The sequence below is a fragment of the Drosophila erecta genome, unplaced genomic scaffold (assembly GCF_003286155.1).
Source record: "Drosophila erecta strain 14021-0224.00,06,07 unplaced genomic scaffold, DereRS2 tig00000021-arrow-pilon, whole genome shotgun sequence".
Classification (NCBI taxonomy): Eukaryota; Metazoa; Arthropoda; class Insecta; order Diptera; family Drosophilidae; genus Drosophila; species Drosophila erecta.
Genome location: NW_020825198.1, coordinates 19,687,172 through 19,700,836, shown reverse-complemented (window position 1 = coordinate 19,700,836; position 13,665 = coordinate 19,687,172). Strand labels below are relative to the sequence as shown.

General features: G+C 44.1%; 4 protein-coding genes across 5 annotated transcripts; 2 read left to right on the top strand and 2 right to left on the bottom strand.

Moving 5' to 3' along the window:
• Nucleotides 1–148: 148 nt before the first annotated feature.
• Nucleotides 149–5,546, top strand: LOC6545522 (trafficking protein particle complex subunit 8). Its single transcript, XM_001973327.3, has 8 exons — nucleotides 149–482; nucleotides 920–1,081; nucleotides 1,141–2,065; nucleotides 2,130–2,378; nucleotides 2,432–2,894; nucleotides 2,999–3,911; nucleotides 3,969–4,394; nucleotides 4,544–5,546. The coding sequence occupies exons 1-8, from the start codon at nucleotides 317–319 to the stop codon at nucleotides 5,197–5,199; spliced, it is 3,960 nt and encodes a 1,319-aa protein (XP_001973363.1). The 5' UTR covers nucleotides 149–316; the 3' UTR covers nucleotides 5,200–5,546.
• A 149-nt stretch (nucleotides 5,547–5,695) lies between these two features.
• Nucleotides 5,696–6,545, bottom strand: LOC6545347 (uncharacterized protein C1450.15). Its single transcript, XM_001973326.3, has one exon. The coding sequence runs from the start codon at nucleotides 6,440–6,442 to the stop codon at nucleotides 5,732–5,734; it is 711 nt and encodes a 236-aa protein (XP_001973362.1). The 5' UTR covers nucleotides 6,443–6,545; the 3' UTR covers nucleotides 5,696–5,731.
• Nucleotides 6,546–7,048: 503 nt separating this feature from the next.
• LOC6545346 (lon protease homolog, mitochondrial) lies at nucleotides 7,049–10,971 on the top strand. Of its 2 annotated transcripts, none has more exons than XM_001973325.3 (9): nucleotides 7,049–7,540; nucleotides 7,696–7,951; nucleotides 8,069–8,474; nucleotides 8,532–8,661; nucleotides 8,718–9,022; nucleotides 9,079–9,501; nucleotides 9,558–10,286; nucleotides 10,346–10,535; nucleotides 10,596–10,971. In XM_001973325.3, exons 1-9 carry the CDS (start codon nucleotides 7,193–7,195, stop codon nucleotides 10,830–10,832), a joined length of 3,024 nt encoding a protein of 1,007 aa, XP_001973361.1. In that variant the 5' UTR covers nucleotides 7,049–7,192; the 3' UTR covers nucleotides 10,833–10,971. The 2 variants fall into 2 exon arrangements, with proteins under 2 accessions (XP_001973361.1, XP_015012980.1); XM_015157494.2 differs by having other exon boundaries at nucleotides 8,015–8,474.
• Nucleotides 10,891–13,042, bottom strand: LOC6545345 (trypsin-1). The gene is made up of 5 exons (XM_001973324.3): nucleotides 12,577–13,042; nucleotides 12,311–12,459; nucleotides 12,115–12,251; nucleotides 11,438–12,017; nucleotides 10,891–11,262 (listed from the first exon to the last, which is right to left on the bottom strand). The coding sequence occupies exons 1-5, from the start codon at nucleotides 12,662–12,664 to the stop codon at nucleotides 10,990–10,992; spliced, it is 1,227 nt and encodes a 408-aa protein (XP_001973360.1). The 5' UTR covers nucleotides 12,665–13,042; the 3' UTR covers nucleotides 10,891–10,989.
• Between the last annotated feature and the right edge of the window lie 623 nt (nucleotides 13,043–13,665).

Genomic DNA, 13,665 nt, shown 5'->3' with positions numbered 1-13,665 from the left:
TAATAATAATTTCGTTTCGTTGCAACTCGCCTTTACACGAAATAGAGCGAGAAATAAATGCTAATTTCTGCGGCGTTAGGAAATGGTTACCGACATAACAAAAAATCGCCCCGAAAGAACCAAGCCATATTTGTTTTCATAGCAATATTTTTGTATTTTCTGGAAGAAGAAGCGCTCGATTTTTGCGCAGAAAACAGCTGTCGGCTTTCTGCATGTAGCGATAGTATCGATAAACATTTGCATTGAGTGCCATCTATAGCTGCTCCCCCCAATTGTTGTGTGGTGTTCTGTATTTTCTTTGTAAATAATTGGAGTAATGCTGCACCTGACGGGCCAGAGCTACAATGCCCGCGACATCATCCGGAACATCTTCTCGCCGCTGATCGGCGTGCTGTCCAGTCCGCAGGCGGACGAGATCTGCCACCGGAACAACCTCTCCTTCGTGGAGCTCCTGCAGCCGTTCGCAAAGTTGCCAAATGATGGTGAGTGAATGGGATGTGGATGTGTTGGATTGTGAGGGGTGCACGGGTGAGGTAAACAAGGTATAGACGGGGCCAAGCAAATAGGTATTTGAAGGAACTTCCAACCACTTCGTCTTGGTTATTTAACATTTTTCATACAAAGTTGATTTTTTAAGGTTGTCATCTTGCGGATGACATGTTTAAGCTCAGAAGGTGGTAAACTTTAATGCTATCAATCAATGAAATCAATGATTTCCGCTAAACTATAACAAATGAAATAAAATATATATGTATCACATATATTTTGGGCAGTTTGGAAAATATATTTTTTTAAAGTTGTTTGCTTAAACTAAAAACCATGTAATTTAATTAATATTTAAACTACCCTTGTATTAACTCAAATTTAGCAACACAATCTAAGCTGCAAAAAGTTAAATGATTTTGAACACCATTTTTAGCACACTTTCGCGACGTTTCCGGGACTAGTGTATCGGTTCGTGGACTCCGCCTCAACTTCTGTGACGTGGACTGGCGGCCGCCTCAAACAATTTTGGCCAGGAAGATGCTCAACGAGTCAGTGACCAATGCCCACAATGACAAAACCAGACTGGCCACCATAGGTAAGCGTATTACTAATGCAAATATATCTGTTGGTAACTTATTTACCATTATTCTACAGCTGATATAGACCTTGAGTTGCCCACATCGGAACCATGGTTCGAGCAGTGGCGTGAGACCTTTTTAACTGTGCAGTTCCCGGCGGATCATGAGTTCACCCGACATTTATTAAGCTGTTTGCTAGTGCTTTCTAGCGCAGATCCCCAGATCGTGGAGACCGCCCACAAACTGGGACAACGTGTGCAGCAGATGCAAAGCATTACGCCCCAAAAGCTGCCCAAGTGGTTCCATCCTACCGAGGTCCTAAATAGTTACGTGGTGCTGCACGAAGCCAGCCAGGGAGACTTGTCCAAGGCACAGCAGGGATTCGAGCTGCTCAAATCCACCTTCGGAGACAGCAAGTGTTTTCTGGTGTCGATTAACTCGCTGGACTCTCAAAGCGCAGCCGAAGTTCCAGATCACTGGGCAACGTTTATAAAAAGACAACCCAAAGGTGATGCAAATCTACCCTCGACGGATCTTAGTGCACCGAAATCGCCACAGGAAGCGGTTTCTGTCATATCTATGCCTGCTATGCAAATGTCCCAACTCCTGGAAGGAGCCAGTGCTCAGGATAGCGATCTGGCCATGCTTCATCCGCTCAGTCCCATGCAGGAAAGCGCCACAGAGGCCATTAATTCAAAATTTAGCATCAGCAGCGAGAGTATTGCCTCTCAAACGATTAATCCCAACGTTTGGGGAAATGAATTAGAAGCGGATGCTCCGCACGGCGGGTGTCTTACCAGTCGGGACATTGACAACCTGAGACACTTTGTCCAGGACTATGCTGTTCGAGCATTGATTCCCTATATTGAGCATCTGGTGGCTATTCTCGCCGAGGGAGTGACCAACAAAAAGGGCGTCAGCAAGTCCCTCTTAAGCGCTACGAAACGATGGTTTGTCACTAGCAAGCCGGGAGCAGGAGCAAACAATCAAAACGCAGTTATGTAAGATTTATTATGTTGAAATTAAGATTTATTACATTTTAATGGTTAACCGTCATGTTCACAGCTACACCAAGGAATCTGCGGAGCTCCAAACACGAAAGTTAGGCGATCTCTACTTTATGTTTGGTCATTATAATTTGGCTTTCCAAGCCTACCACCAAGCCAAACGAGATTTCAATGCGGACTCAGCATGGCAATACTATGCAGGAGCCTTGGAAATGGCTGCCCTATCGGCCTTTATGTTGGGTACTGCCCAAAGAAAGACATATGACTACATGGAAGATGCAATTGTGTGTTATCTCACAGTGTGCAAGTAAGTTAATTGTGGGATTTGTTCAACCACATTTTATTATTTTGTTATTGCAGATTGCAGCAATTTGCGACCAGAGCTACGCTCCTAAGCATGGAATGTTTAAAAACTGCGCGACTATATAGTGAAGTGGCCAAGCAATTGATTCGCATGACCAATGAGGAATCAGATCTTCGCTCAGCCCTCTTGCTGGAGCAGGCATCGTACTGTTTTCTAGTAACGCAACCGCCAATGCACAGGAAGTATGCCTTCCATATTGTGCTGGCCGGGAATCGTTATTCCCGAGCTGGACAAAGAAAGCATGCATACCGTTGTTATCGCCAGGCCTACCAGGTCTTTCAAAAGCGCGAATGGAGTTTGGCTGAGGATCATATTCAATATACGGTGGCCAAGCAGGCCTATATGCTAAAACAACTTGAGGAGGCTAGTCGATCTTTTGCCCATTTACTGAGACCTGGAAGCCTTCAAAGTGCCCAACAGCAGACCAGTTTCTTAAAGGAGTACATTCAGACTCAAAATGTAAGTTTGTAAAATGCATAATTTTAATAAATTTACCAAATGTTTATCTGCAAACCATATTTTATAAAACTATCAATATAAAACTACTAATTTATTTTTTTCAGGAACTTGTTAAGCGAAGTCCTGAGCTGGGATTACTACCACATGCCTTACCACAAGTAGTGCAATCTTCCGTTCGTGTTCTTACTTTAGTGCAATCCCCGTCGGCTGTGGCACCTCATGTGCCGGCCACCAACATAGATATCAACTCGAATCTAAATGCAGATGAGCCCATTTGGAACAAGATTGAAGAGATGCTTGTGATCACGGCTGCCAATAATAAACCCTTTGTCTTTAAGCCCTCGAGATACTTGTACACTAAGCAGCAGCCTGCATTGGAAACTCCAGTTGCCGTGCAAGGTGAACCCATTGAGCTAGCTGTTACCCTCTCAAATAGCGTTCGATGTGGAATAACCCTATCCGAGATTGATCTACTGTGGAAACTCACTCTGGACAATGATGAAGTGCTCTCCAACGCCTGTACTTATGAGGAATCATCGGATAGTGCTAATAAAATAGCAGTAGGAGCAGCAATCAAAACGAGCTGTGTGGCTTCCATCAATTTGGCTGAACAGGCCGAAGAAACTTTGCACTTTAAGCTGACTCCCAAGTTGACCGGACGTCTGAATGTTTTGGGAGTCGTTTGCCGTGTAGCAGCCAGTGCGGAACCTGCAGCCAGCCTCCTGGGTACCTTACAGTTCGAAACGCAAAAGATTAGGCCTCACAATGCTAAGCAATCTTCGCAGACTGTTTTGGACAACAGATTAACCATCAAACTGGTTCCCCAACTACCCGCCATGAATGTAAGCTTTACTCCCGTCCCCAGTCGACTGTTGGCTGGTGAAATTGTTCCCGTTCATGTAACTCTTCGGAATCTGGGAATTTCTCCGATTGAGGAGATCTATTTGGGATGCGACAACCCGCGCTGTGTATCCCTTTTGGATCAGCACAGCCAAATGCCACTGGCTATGATGAGTTGTAAGTAACTAATACATTTTATTTATGCATTTTTTTACATTTTACATTTTTTTTTAGCTCTTCGCAATCTTTCCAATGACAAACTAGTTAAGGATAAGGAAATCCGTGCACAGCGCGTTTACCGATTACTAAACCGACCTGGGTTGGCTGCCCTAGACGCCCAGCAAGTTCAAACCATTTCTTTGTGGGTGCAGGCTCCACACCAGGCGGGACCCTTTACCTTACGCCTACTATTTTACTACTCCTTGCCAACGGTAGCCAATTCACCCATTAAATATCGATTGGTTCGCCATATTTGGCAGCTGCAGGTAGAAAGCTGCCTGCAGGCAGACTCCACTTGTGTGGTCAGCAATACGGTGACCAATGAACTGGGACTGGATGTGAACGTTAGGAACCAGCATGCAGTGGAAGGAACGGAAGTGTACATCAACTCTATTTCATTGTACTCCAAGGAATTTAAGTTGAATCCCGAAAAGTTATACAGTAAGTTAACGAATTGATAATACTGAGATCTTTAAGTTGCAACATCAATGAACTTTTAATTTATATATCATTTATATTTTGCTATGTGTATGTAATGTACCTTAAATCTAATACAGGGGATTTTAAACTAATGTATTTTTTGTTTACAGTAATGAACAGTATGGGAGTCAGCCCGGGACAGGCGGGAGCACAGTGCCTCAAGTCTTCCATATGCTGCAATTTCCAGTGCCGCCTTATCGGGAAAGACACACAAGAAGAATTCCAAGACATTCCATCGATTAAAACATTGCTTCATTCGCGACTATCCCATTTGAAGATCTTGCCTGGCCAGCACGCTCAGCAGGTGGAGCAGCACATGCCCTCGATACACGACCCGCACAGCTTCCTCACTAACGAAGAGACGGTGTATTTCAATACCAACATCTCCACGGAAGAGTTCAACGCAAGCGTAGCTGACTATGTTCCACACGCCACATTGGTCCTAAGTTGGAGCGCCTTGGTAGCTAGGGAGGAGGGCCAGCGCTTGGCCTATGGCTTGCACTTTATTAAGCTTTACAAACTTTTTGAGACTGGACACTGTCCAGCTGCGCCAACAGCGTCTTTTCTCCGAAGAAGACATTCTTTTGACGACACCATAGACAATCGACGGGAGTTTCCACTACCCGAGGGAGCGGTTAATAATGAGGATGCTTGGCAGCCCTTGGCTGATGCTGATGAAGAAGACTACTGGGAGCCCAATGATAACTATGTTGCCCAACGGTGTCTACTGGAAGATGAGAGCTTTGTAATGGCTGTAAAAGCTTAAGATATTCGTCAAATGGTGTTATTAAATCATTATATGTTATCTGTCTATCAGTTATATGCTAAAAAATGGTATTGTCATTTGATTGAGATCAAGGTTTTAAAATTAGTAAGCTTTTTGGCCCTCAGCATGTGAAAATTTATATATTTTGTATCGAACGTCACAGTATAAACTAGATCTCACGGTAAAAAGTACCTTCTTCTTTGACCGAGACTCTTAAGCTGCGCATAAAACAGAAAACAAGTTTTAATTGGGAAAGGAATTATGGGATATGGTTAATGGGTTGCCGTTACCGCTTTTGGTTAAATTCATAATTTGTTAGTTTATTAATTGATTGATTTAAAAAAGAATTCATTAATAATACACGCTAGTAATATGCCTTAACATGTAACATTAAAGTTTTAATTGCTTTTTGGTAGTTCCTAAGCTGCTGACTAGACGAGATGATGACGTGGTTCTTAGTGGATGAGTTGATTTCAGTGGCAGCGCAACGTAATAATCTTTGTGGCAGAATTAAAAGCATTTATTATTAGATTTAAGTGCGTTTCTTGCTCATGTAAACTCGGGCTGTGGCGTAGAGGACATGCGTACAAGCGTATATATTGCCCAGAGCGCTACCCAAGAGTGCTCCGATCACGTTCGGTATGGGATAAGCCTGCCAGTCACGTCCCCAGTCCAGTGGGGCCACTACGCTACCGGCCCAAGCGCCCAGAATACCGCCCAGTGCATTGTACTTGAACAGGTTCAGAGCGGTGTCCTCGCACTTGGTCACAAAGTCCGGCTTCTCGCAGAAGCACACTTGAAGGGCTCCACCGCCTCCAAGGAGGAAAACCGTAGGTGACACTGTCAGCAAGGTCATCAGTAAGGCCAAAACGAAAGTCTGCTCATAGTTGCCCAGCACCGGGGCTCCCAAAATGATGCAAATGAAGGCGTAGAGGAGTGTGCACAGGAACTGCAAGGTGAATCCTCCGAGGAGCTCCCGCGGCGTAAAGTACGAGTTCTTTTTTTGGCGCTGTTTAGCGGTCAGGACGCCATCCTCAACCTTCCCATAGAAGCGAGCCAATACAACTTTTAGCAGCTCTCCGAGGAAAACAATAGGGACGACCAGAGAATCCCAGAAGCTGCCGAGATGTGCCCAATTGCGGCGATACTGCATGTATGCCATGCAGATCAGGATGGTGGCAAGGCTGAGGGACACGTGGAAGAGCTGGTGCTTGGTCTTTTGTTGGTCAAATCGGGAAACCATGGTTAAATGCAGATAAATACAATTTTGTTAAATCTTAGACTTGGTTGATATTTTCCTGTCTTCCGTTTATATTTCGCCGGTTATCAACACTGTTTGTACTGTGGGCTTAATACAGAAAACTTCGAAAAGTATAATTTACCAATTTTACATTTAAAAAAACAAAATTCAGATTTGTTTTACAAATGGGTGCTTACTTACAAAATTCAAAAGAATAAAATCAAAATATAAAAAAAAATTAGAAATCCTAACATAAGGGACAACATTCTCAAATTGATTTCAGGTGCTGTAGCACAAAAACAAAGTCATAGGTATTTTTGAACTTGTTAACGCCTAGAAGTATTTCACTTAAAAAAAATATATATACATATATATATATTTTTAAATTTATAAATCAAAAAGATATAAAAATACGCGATTTGCATAAAACATTTTATTCACCTTAAGTATAATCTAAGAGCCGATTGTTCAAAATATATATAACAAAATATGTTGCGTATTTGGGTAATGATATCCATGACGGTAATAATGCTACTGATACTGGTTATATTTCTATTGCCTATTGCAATTCATTTTTTTTTAATTTCACTGGTACCACTGTGCAAGAATAAACGAAATCGTTTTGCAGCACTGTCTGCCGCTGTCATTTCACCAGCCGTCACATAATCACTCACCACACATTTGGACTGCAAATTGTTTTTCTACCATTTCTAGTTATTTCTAAGTAAATTGCGAGTGGATACTGCTTTCAATATGTTAGCCCGCGCTATCCGAGTGCGCCCCATGATGCGGGGCATCGCCTCGGCGTCAGTGTGGACACGGAATCGTCCCGTACAGAGTTCCCTGATGCAATACTGCCGCGATCGCTCGCTGCGCCTCCAGGGATTCCACGGATCCAATTTGATAGTGCAGCGCTTCTATAGCCGCAAGCGGGATGATTCTGACGAGGATCTTATGTCGGAGAGTCAGGGACCCGAACTTATATCCGAACGGGATTCCCAGCTTCCGGCAACCGTGGCGGTGCCGGACGTGTGGCCACATGTCCCACTGTTGGCCATGCGCAAGAATCCTCTCTTTCCCCGCTTTATGAAGATTGTTGAGGTAAGGTTTCATGCCACTAGAGGACCATGTGTATTATTAATTGATCCAATCAATAAGCTAGGCTTTTAATCAGTTTTTAGATAATTAAAAAGCACGCCCTAATAATAAAGTAATATTAAATTCTTTCGTTTCCGAAAAATCCGATGTGTAATCAGGTATCCAATCCCATAATCATGGACCTGCTGCGTCGCAAAGTCAAGCTGAATCAACCTTATGTGGGTGTCTTCCTTAAAAAAACTGATGGCGAAGAGGAGCTTATTACCAATTTGGATGATGTCTACAATCTCGGGTCATTTGCGCAAATCCAAGAGCTCCAGGATCTGGGTGATAAGCTCCGCATGGTTGTGGTGGCCCACCGTCGTATTCGAATCACAGGCCACGTGGTAGAGGACGTACCACCTCCTAAGCCCGGTAAGCATATTTTCCGCAAACCCACTAAGCGCCCAGATATGTGACGTATGTTTCTGCCCTTAGTGAAAATGACAACTTTGCATTATCCTCTATTTAATATAAAATTACAAATCCCAGCTGAAGATCAAAGCACTGATCAAGCGGATGCGACGCCTATAAAATCAAGGCCCGACACAGCCCGAAAGCCTCGTGGCCGAATACCCAGGAATCGGTCCGGAAAATCACGTGAATCGGCGGCCGCTGAAGAACTTGCACAGAACCAGACTCTAGAGCCGCCACTGAAATCAGGCAAAGTAGAGTCATCGAGTTCGCCAAAGCCTCCAACACAAGGAGAGAAAGTGGATCCTGAGACTGCAGCGGAAGGAAATGCCAATCAATCTGCGCCCAGCGCCCAACCTGTTCTAATTGTAGAAGTGGAGAACGTGAAGCAACCGATTTATAAACAAACCGAAGAGGTAAAGGCATTAACTCAGGAGATAATTAAGACTCTTCGGGACATAATCACAATGAATCCCTTGTACAGGTATGTCCAAATATTATTTAAATACCAAGTTTATCTATAATTTATTGTACTTCCCAGGGAGAGTCTACAGCAGATGCTGCATCAAAATCAACGAGTTGTCGACAACCCCATTTATCTGTGTGATTTGGGAGCTTCCCTTTCCGCTGGAGAACCAGCTGAGCTGCAAAAAATTCTTGAGGAAACCGATGTAAATTATATAAACTTTTATTGAATGTATATATTATATATATATCATTATTCCAGATCCCAGAACGTCTACAGTTAGCCTTAACTCTACTCAAGAAAGAGTTGGAACTCTCTAGACTGCAACAAAAAATTGGACGCGAAGTAGAGGAAAAAGTCAAGCAGCAACATCGCAAATATATTCTCCAGGAGCAGTTGAAAGTTATCAAAAAAGAACTTGGCATCGAAAAAGACGACAAGGATGCCATTGGTGAAAAGTACCGCGAAAAGCTTAAGGATAAAGTGGTTCCCGAAGCCATTATGACAGTTATTGACGAAGAGCTTACCAAGCTGAACTTCCTGGAGAGTCACAGCTCCGAGTTTAAGTGAGTACTTCTAAATACTTTGAAAATAGCTTAATTAATTGTTCCTTTATTTTTAGTGTAACACGTAATTACCTCGACTGGCTTACTTCCCTACCTTGGGGCGTTATCAGCACCGAAAATCTCTGCCTGGAAAAGGCAACTGAAATACTAAACGACGATCACTACGGAATGGAGGATATCAAGAAGCGTATATTGGAATTCATTGCGGTCAGTTCTCTAAAGGGCTCGACGCAGGGCAAGATCTTATGCTTTCATGGACCACCTGGTGTGGGAAAGACAAGCATAGCGAAGTCCATTGCGCGCGCTTTGAACCGCGAGTACTTCCGCTTCAGTGTGGGCGGAATGACAGACGTGGCCGAGATCAAGGGTCATCGTCGCACCTATGTGGGCGCTATGCCTGGTAAACTGATTCAGTGCCTGAAGAAGACTAAGATAGAAAATCCACTGGTACTAATCGACGAGGTGGACAAGATCGGCAAGTAAGTAAACAACTAACACCAAGATATACCATAATCTAAAATATAACTTATTTCAGGGGCTACCAGGGAGATCCTAGCTCAGCATTGTTAGAGCTACTAGATCCCGAGCAGAATGCGAATTTCCTGGACCACTACCTCGATGTGCCAGTGGATCTTTCGCGAGTGCTGTTTATTTGTACAGCTAATGTGATCGACACTATTCCCGAGCCGTTAAGAGATCGCATGGAATTGATTGAGATGTCTGGGTATGTTGCCGAAGAAAAGATCGCCATCGCTCGTCAGTATCTCATGCCACAGGCAATGAAGGACTGTGGATTGACGGATAAGCAGATCAACATTTCCGAGGATGCCTTAAACATGCTGATCCGCAGTTATTGTCGGGAATCCGGGGTGCGAAACCTGCAGAAGCATATCGAGAAAGTTATTCGCAAGGTGGCCTTCCGACTGGTCAAGAAGGAAGGCGAGCACTTTCCGGTTAACGCTGATAATCTGACCACATTCCTGGGTAAACAAATCTTCAGCTCAGATCGCATGTATGCGACAACACCGGTGGGTGTAGTCATGGGTCTGGCCTGGACGGCCATGGGCGGGTCATCGCTTTACATCGAAACCTCGAGGCGTCACATACGCCAGGGGACGAAAGCAGATCCGAATGCTGTTGGTGGATCGCTGCACATCACCGGAAATTTGGGAGATGTTATGAAGGAGTCGGCTCAAATAGCCTTAACGGTAGCGCGCAACTTTTTGTATTCGCTTGAACCCAATAACTTGTTCTTAGAGCAAGAGTAAGTTTTTATTTTTGCTTTGTATTTTATTATTGTTATTCTGAATATTTATCTTACAGACACATTCACCTCCATGTTCCTGAAGGGGCCACACCGAAAGACGGTCCCAGTGCTGGCATCACCATTATTACAGCTCTCGTTTCCTTGGCCACTGGAAAGCCGGTGCGCCAAGACGTCGCTATGACGGGCGAAGTATCCCTGAAGGGAAAAGTGCTACCCGTTGGTGGTATTAAGGAAAAGACGATTGCAGTAAGTAAAAAATAATTAATTGGGCTATTTATGTGTACATCCTAAATATCTTTCAATCAGGCCCGTCGTAGTGGAGTGAATTGCCTTATTCTGCCTGTGGATAACAAGAAAGACTTCGAGGAGTTGCCCACGTACATTACAGAAGGTCTGGAGGTTCACTTTGCTACAACCTACGAGGACGTCTACAAGATAGCGTTTACTGATGTAACCAAAACGACAACCAACGATGTTGTGGAGCAGGAGCCACTGCAGAAAGTTTCCAGTGCGGCCGCTGCCCAGTCGGGGACATGGCCTTAGTCTTAGCTTTAGCTTGGGGGTTGAAACGGGTGTTGATAGTTTTTATAAATAACGATCGTTTTCAGGTTAATTAGTGTATTTAGACCATAGCATTTGTTAATCCTAATGCCAAGTAAATTGAATGTACCATCGAACTGAAGACGTTAGTGCGTATATTCTAGACATCTGCATTAGCCAAAATCCAGTCCAGGTAGCGATCCACTCGTGTGTAAATACCCGGGCGACCCCGCTCTCCGCAGCCGACGCCCCAGGACACGATGCCGATTGTGACCCAACGCTGGTTGGGTAGTTGTAGCAACAGTGGACCTCCGCTATCGCCTTGACAGGAGTCCTGACCCCCTTCCGGAAATCCAGCGCACATGGCGGTGTCCGGAACGTGCTGTACAAATGACGACCGGCATTCAGACTGCTTCCAAACCGGCAGGTTAACCTGAAATATTTCTTATTTTAAGCAAGCGTTCTATGCAAAGATGAAATTGTTATGTTCAGCTTGAGTAACAAAAATCCTTATGACCAATTTGTTTCAAATTTTGTTTGGATCAAGCTTAAGAACATAGTAAGAAACGCGTATAAAAATTGAATTTAAACTTTAAGATTTGACCCACCTCCATGAGAATGTTAGAATGAGGTCCGCCAAATTTTTGGGTGCCCCAACCGGTGACAATGGCGTTTCTGTCTGACCAATCCTCATTCACGGGCGGCATGCAAACTGGCCAGATGTAGGTGTTGAATATAGTCGCTCTGTCGATCCTGACAATGGCAATATCATTGTCGTAGTTCTGAGGGTTATAATCGATGTGGGACACCATGTTGGCAATCCGGAAATCCCTCGCCCTCGTCTCATTAAGCATATGAGTGTTGTACTCGCCCAGACGCACAAAGATGTCCTCCTTGTTCTTCTTGTAGATACAGTGCGCTGCAGTAAGCACATGGCGGTCGGTGATCAAGACTCCACCGCACCAAACGAAGGGCAGGCCCTCCTGCAACAGGGCCGCCATCCAGGGCCACTCGTCTGGCTCGGCTGGCCGTCCCCCGGTGAGTCGCGGAAACTGCCTCGAGGTGACTCCACAGCCTCGCTGCTCCGGTCTATTAACGATACGCGGCTCATCACTGGCCGTATTGGTCACGACTTGCGGACTAAATCGGTTGCTCGTCGACTGGTCGGTGCAGCAAATGCCAATGGAGCTAAGGTAAACATATCAATTTTTGCTTTTAAGACAAGGTGTACATCAAAAAATCTGAATATATGTACAATAGTCCACTTAACTAAGCGGCCACCTACCTTTTCTCAATTATGCACAGCTGAGAGACCAGACGCCAGACATCATTCTTCAGTTCTGGCATGCGACAGTAGATAATGTGGCGACATCGTCCGGACTCACCCAAAGGAGTGCTACATGATCCGTAATCCTTGTTCTCCTGCGGTTATTAGTTGAAGAAACCATACCTATATGTAAGTAGGAGAAAAGCGCACTCACCAGCAATTGCGAGGTGGGAGCCTGCCGCTTGTTTAGGCGATGACGGGACAGGAAATTCACGACTTGGTTGTCCCCAGTGCGATTTTCATATAACTGATTTTCGGACTCTCCCCACTGAAACTCAGCATTATCGCTGAAGTCCAGAAGATCTAAGTGGTATAAGTAAGCATTTTAAATTTTTTGTGATAAAAATAAGAATTATTCGGGTGAACTCCGATATAGAGAGGTAATAGAGATATATAATATATATGTTATAAAAACCTCACCTATGAAATCACTGGATAGAGTCTTGGCGACTGTACAATGCGGGACGTAGCCCAGTAAAGTCACGAATGCCCAAAAAAAGGCCTTCATTTTGAGGTATTTCCGCGACTGCCCTGGGACTTTTAATCGCGTGTCGCTTTCGTTGCCCGCTGAATCAGTTCTGTTTTGTGCAGTTCTCTAGCAGCGAAAGCTACTGTTCCGATATGGCAGCCGGGCTCAGATCGGTTGACTTGCCTTGGATACAGCTGTTGAACTCGTTCGATGCGTTGACACTATTGGGTTTTCCTGGCTAATGAAGTGGCTCTCAGGCAGCTCGAGTCACTCTATGTATGCTCAGTTCCCAGGCAAAAGCTTTCTGGGATGGGAACCGCCACTTATTCAGTAAGTATTTTATAATATTTCGAGTTCATCCGAGTACTTGGCTTATCTACAGGGCGGAAAGCGAGCCACTGAGATGCGGTCCCCTTTAATGCTTATGAGCTTAGGCCCAATTTTTTTCCGTATTATCTCAATAGCTTGGCAACATGTTGCCAGGGGCGAAGTATTGCCCATGACGATCAGTTTGGATTCTCCGAGGAGAACGTGATGTGCATCGCAAATGATCCGGTTCGGTGGGTTTTGATTCCATAGAAGTATCATCTCCGAAATACTAAGGAAGATTTTATAAGTGCTCAAGCTATATTCTCTATTTAATTGCCTTTTGACGCTTGCAAATCAAAGCAGTAATAATAAATCAATTGCATGGCAGAACCGGAATCGGAGAAAATATTTGCGATGTAAGGTTTGTTTGTTTGTGTCTCTGCAGAAATTTACAAGTCCAGGGTCATGATTTTAGCACTTAACGTTTAAAATTTTAATTTGAAGGTAGTATAAATAATATAATTGGTTTATTAGACGGCGAAGACATGGAATGGGGTGACATTCGCTGGGAGATAAGTTCATTGTAATATAAGACGAATAACCTATAGATGTACTAAGGAATATGTATAAAATAGAAGGCGGCAAAAAAATAGCCAAAAATATCCTTGAAAAATATTATATCGAAGACGAAACTTTTCTTCCTCGAAACTTTTCCGGCGCAGTAAACACAT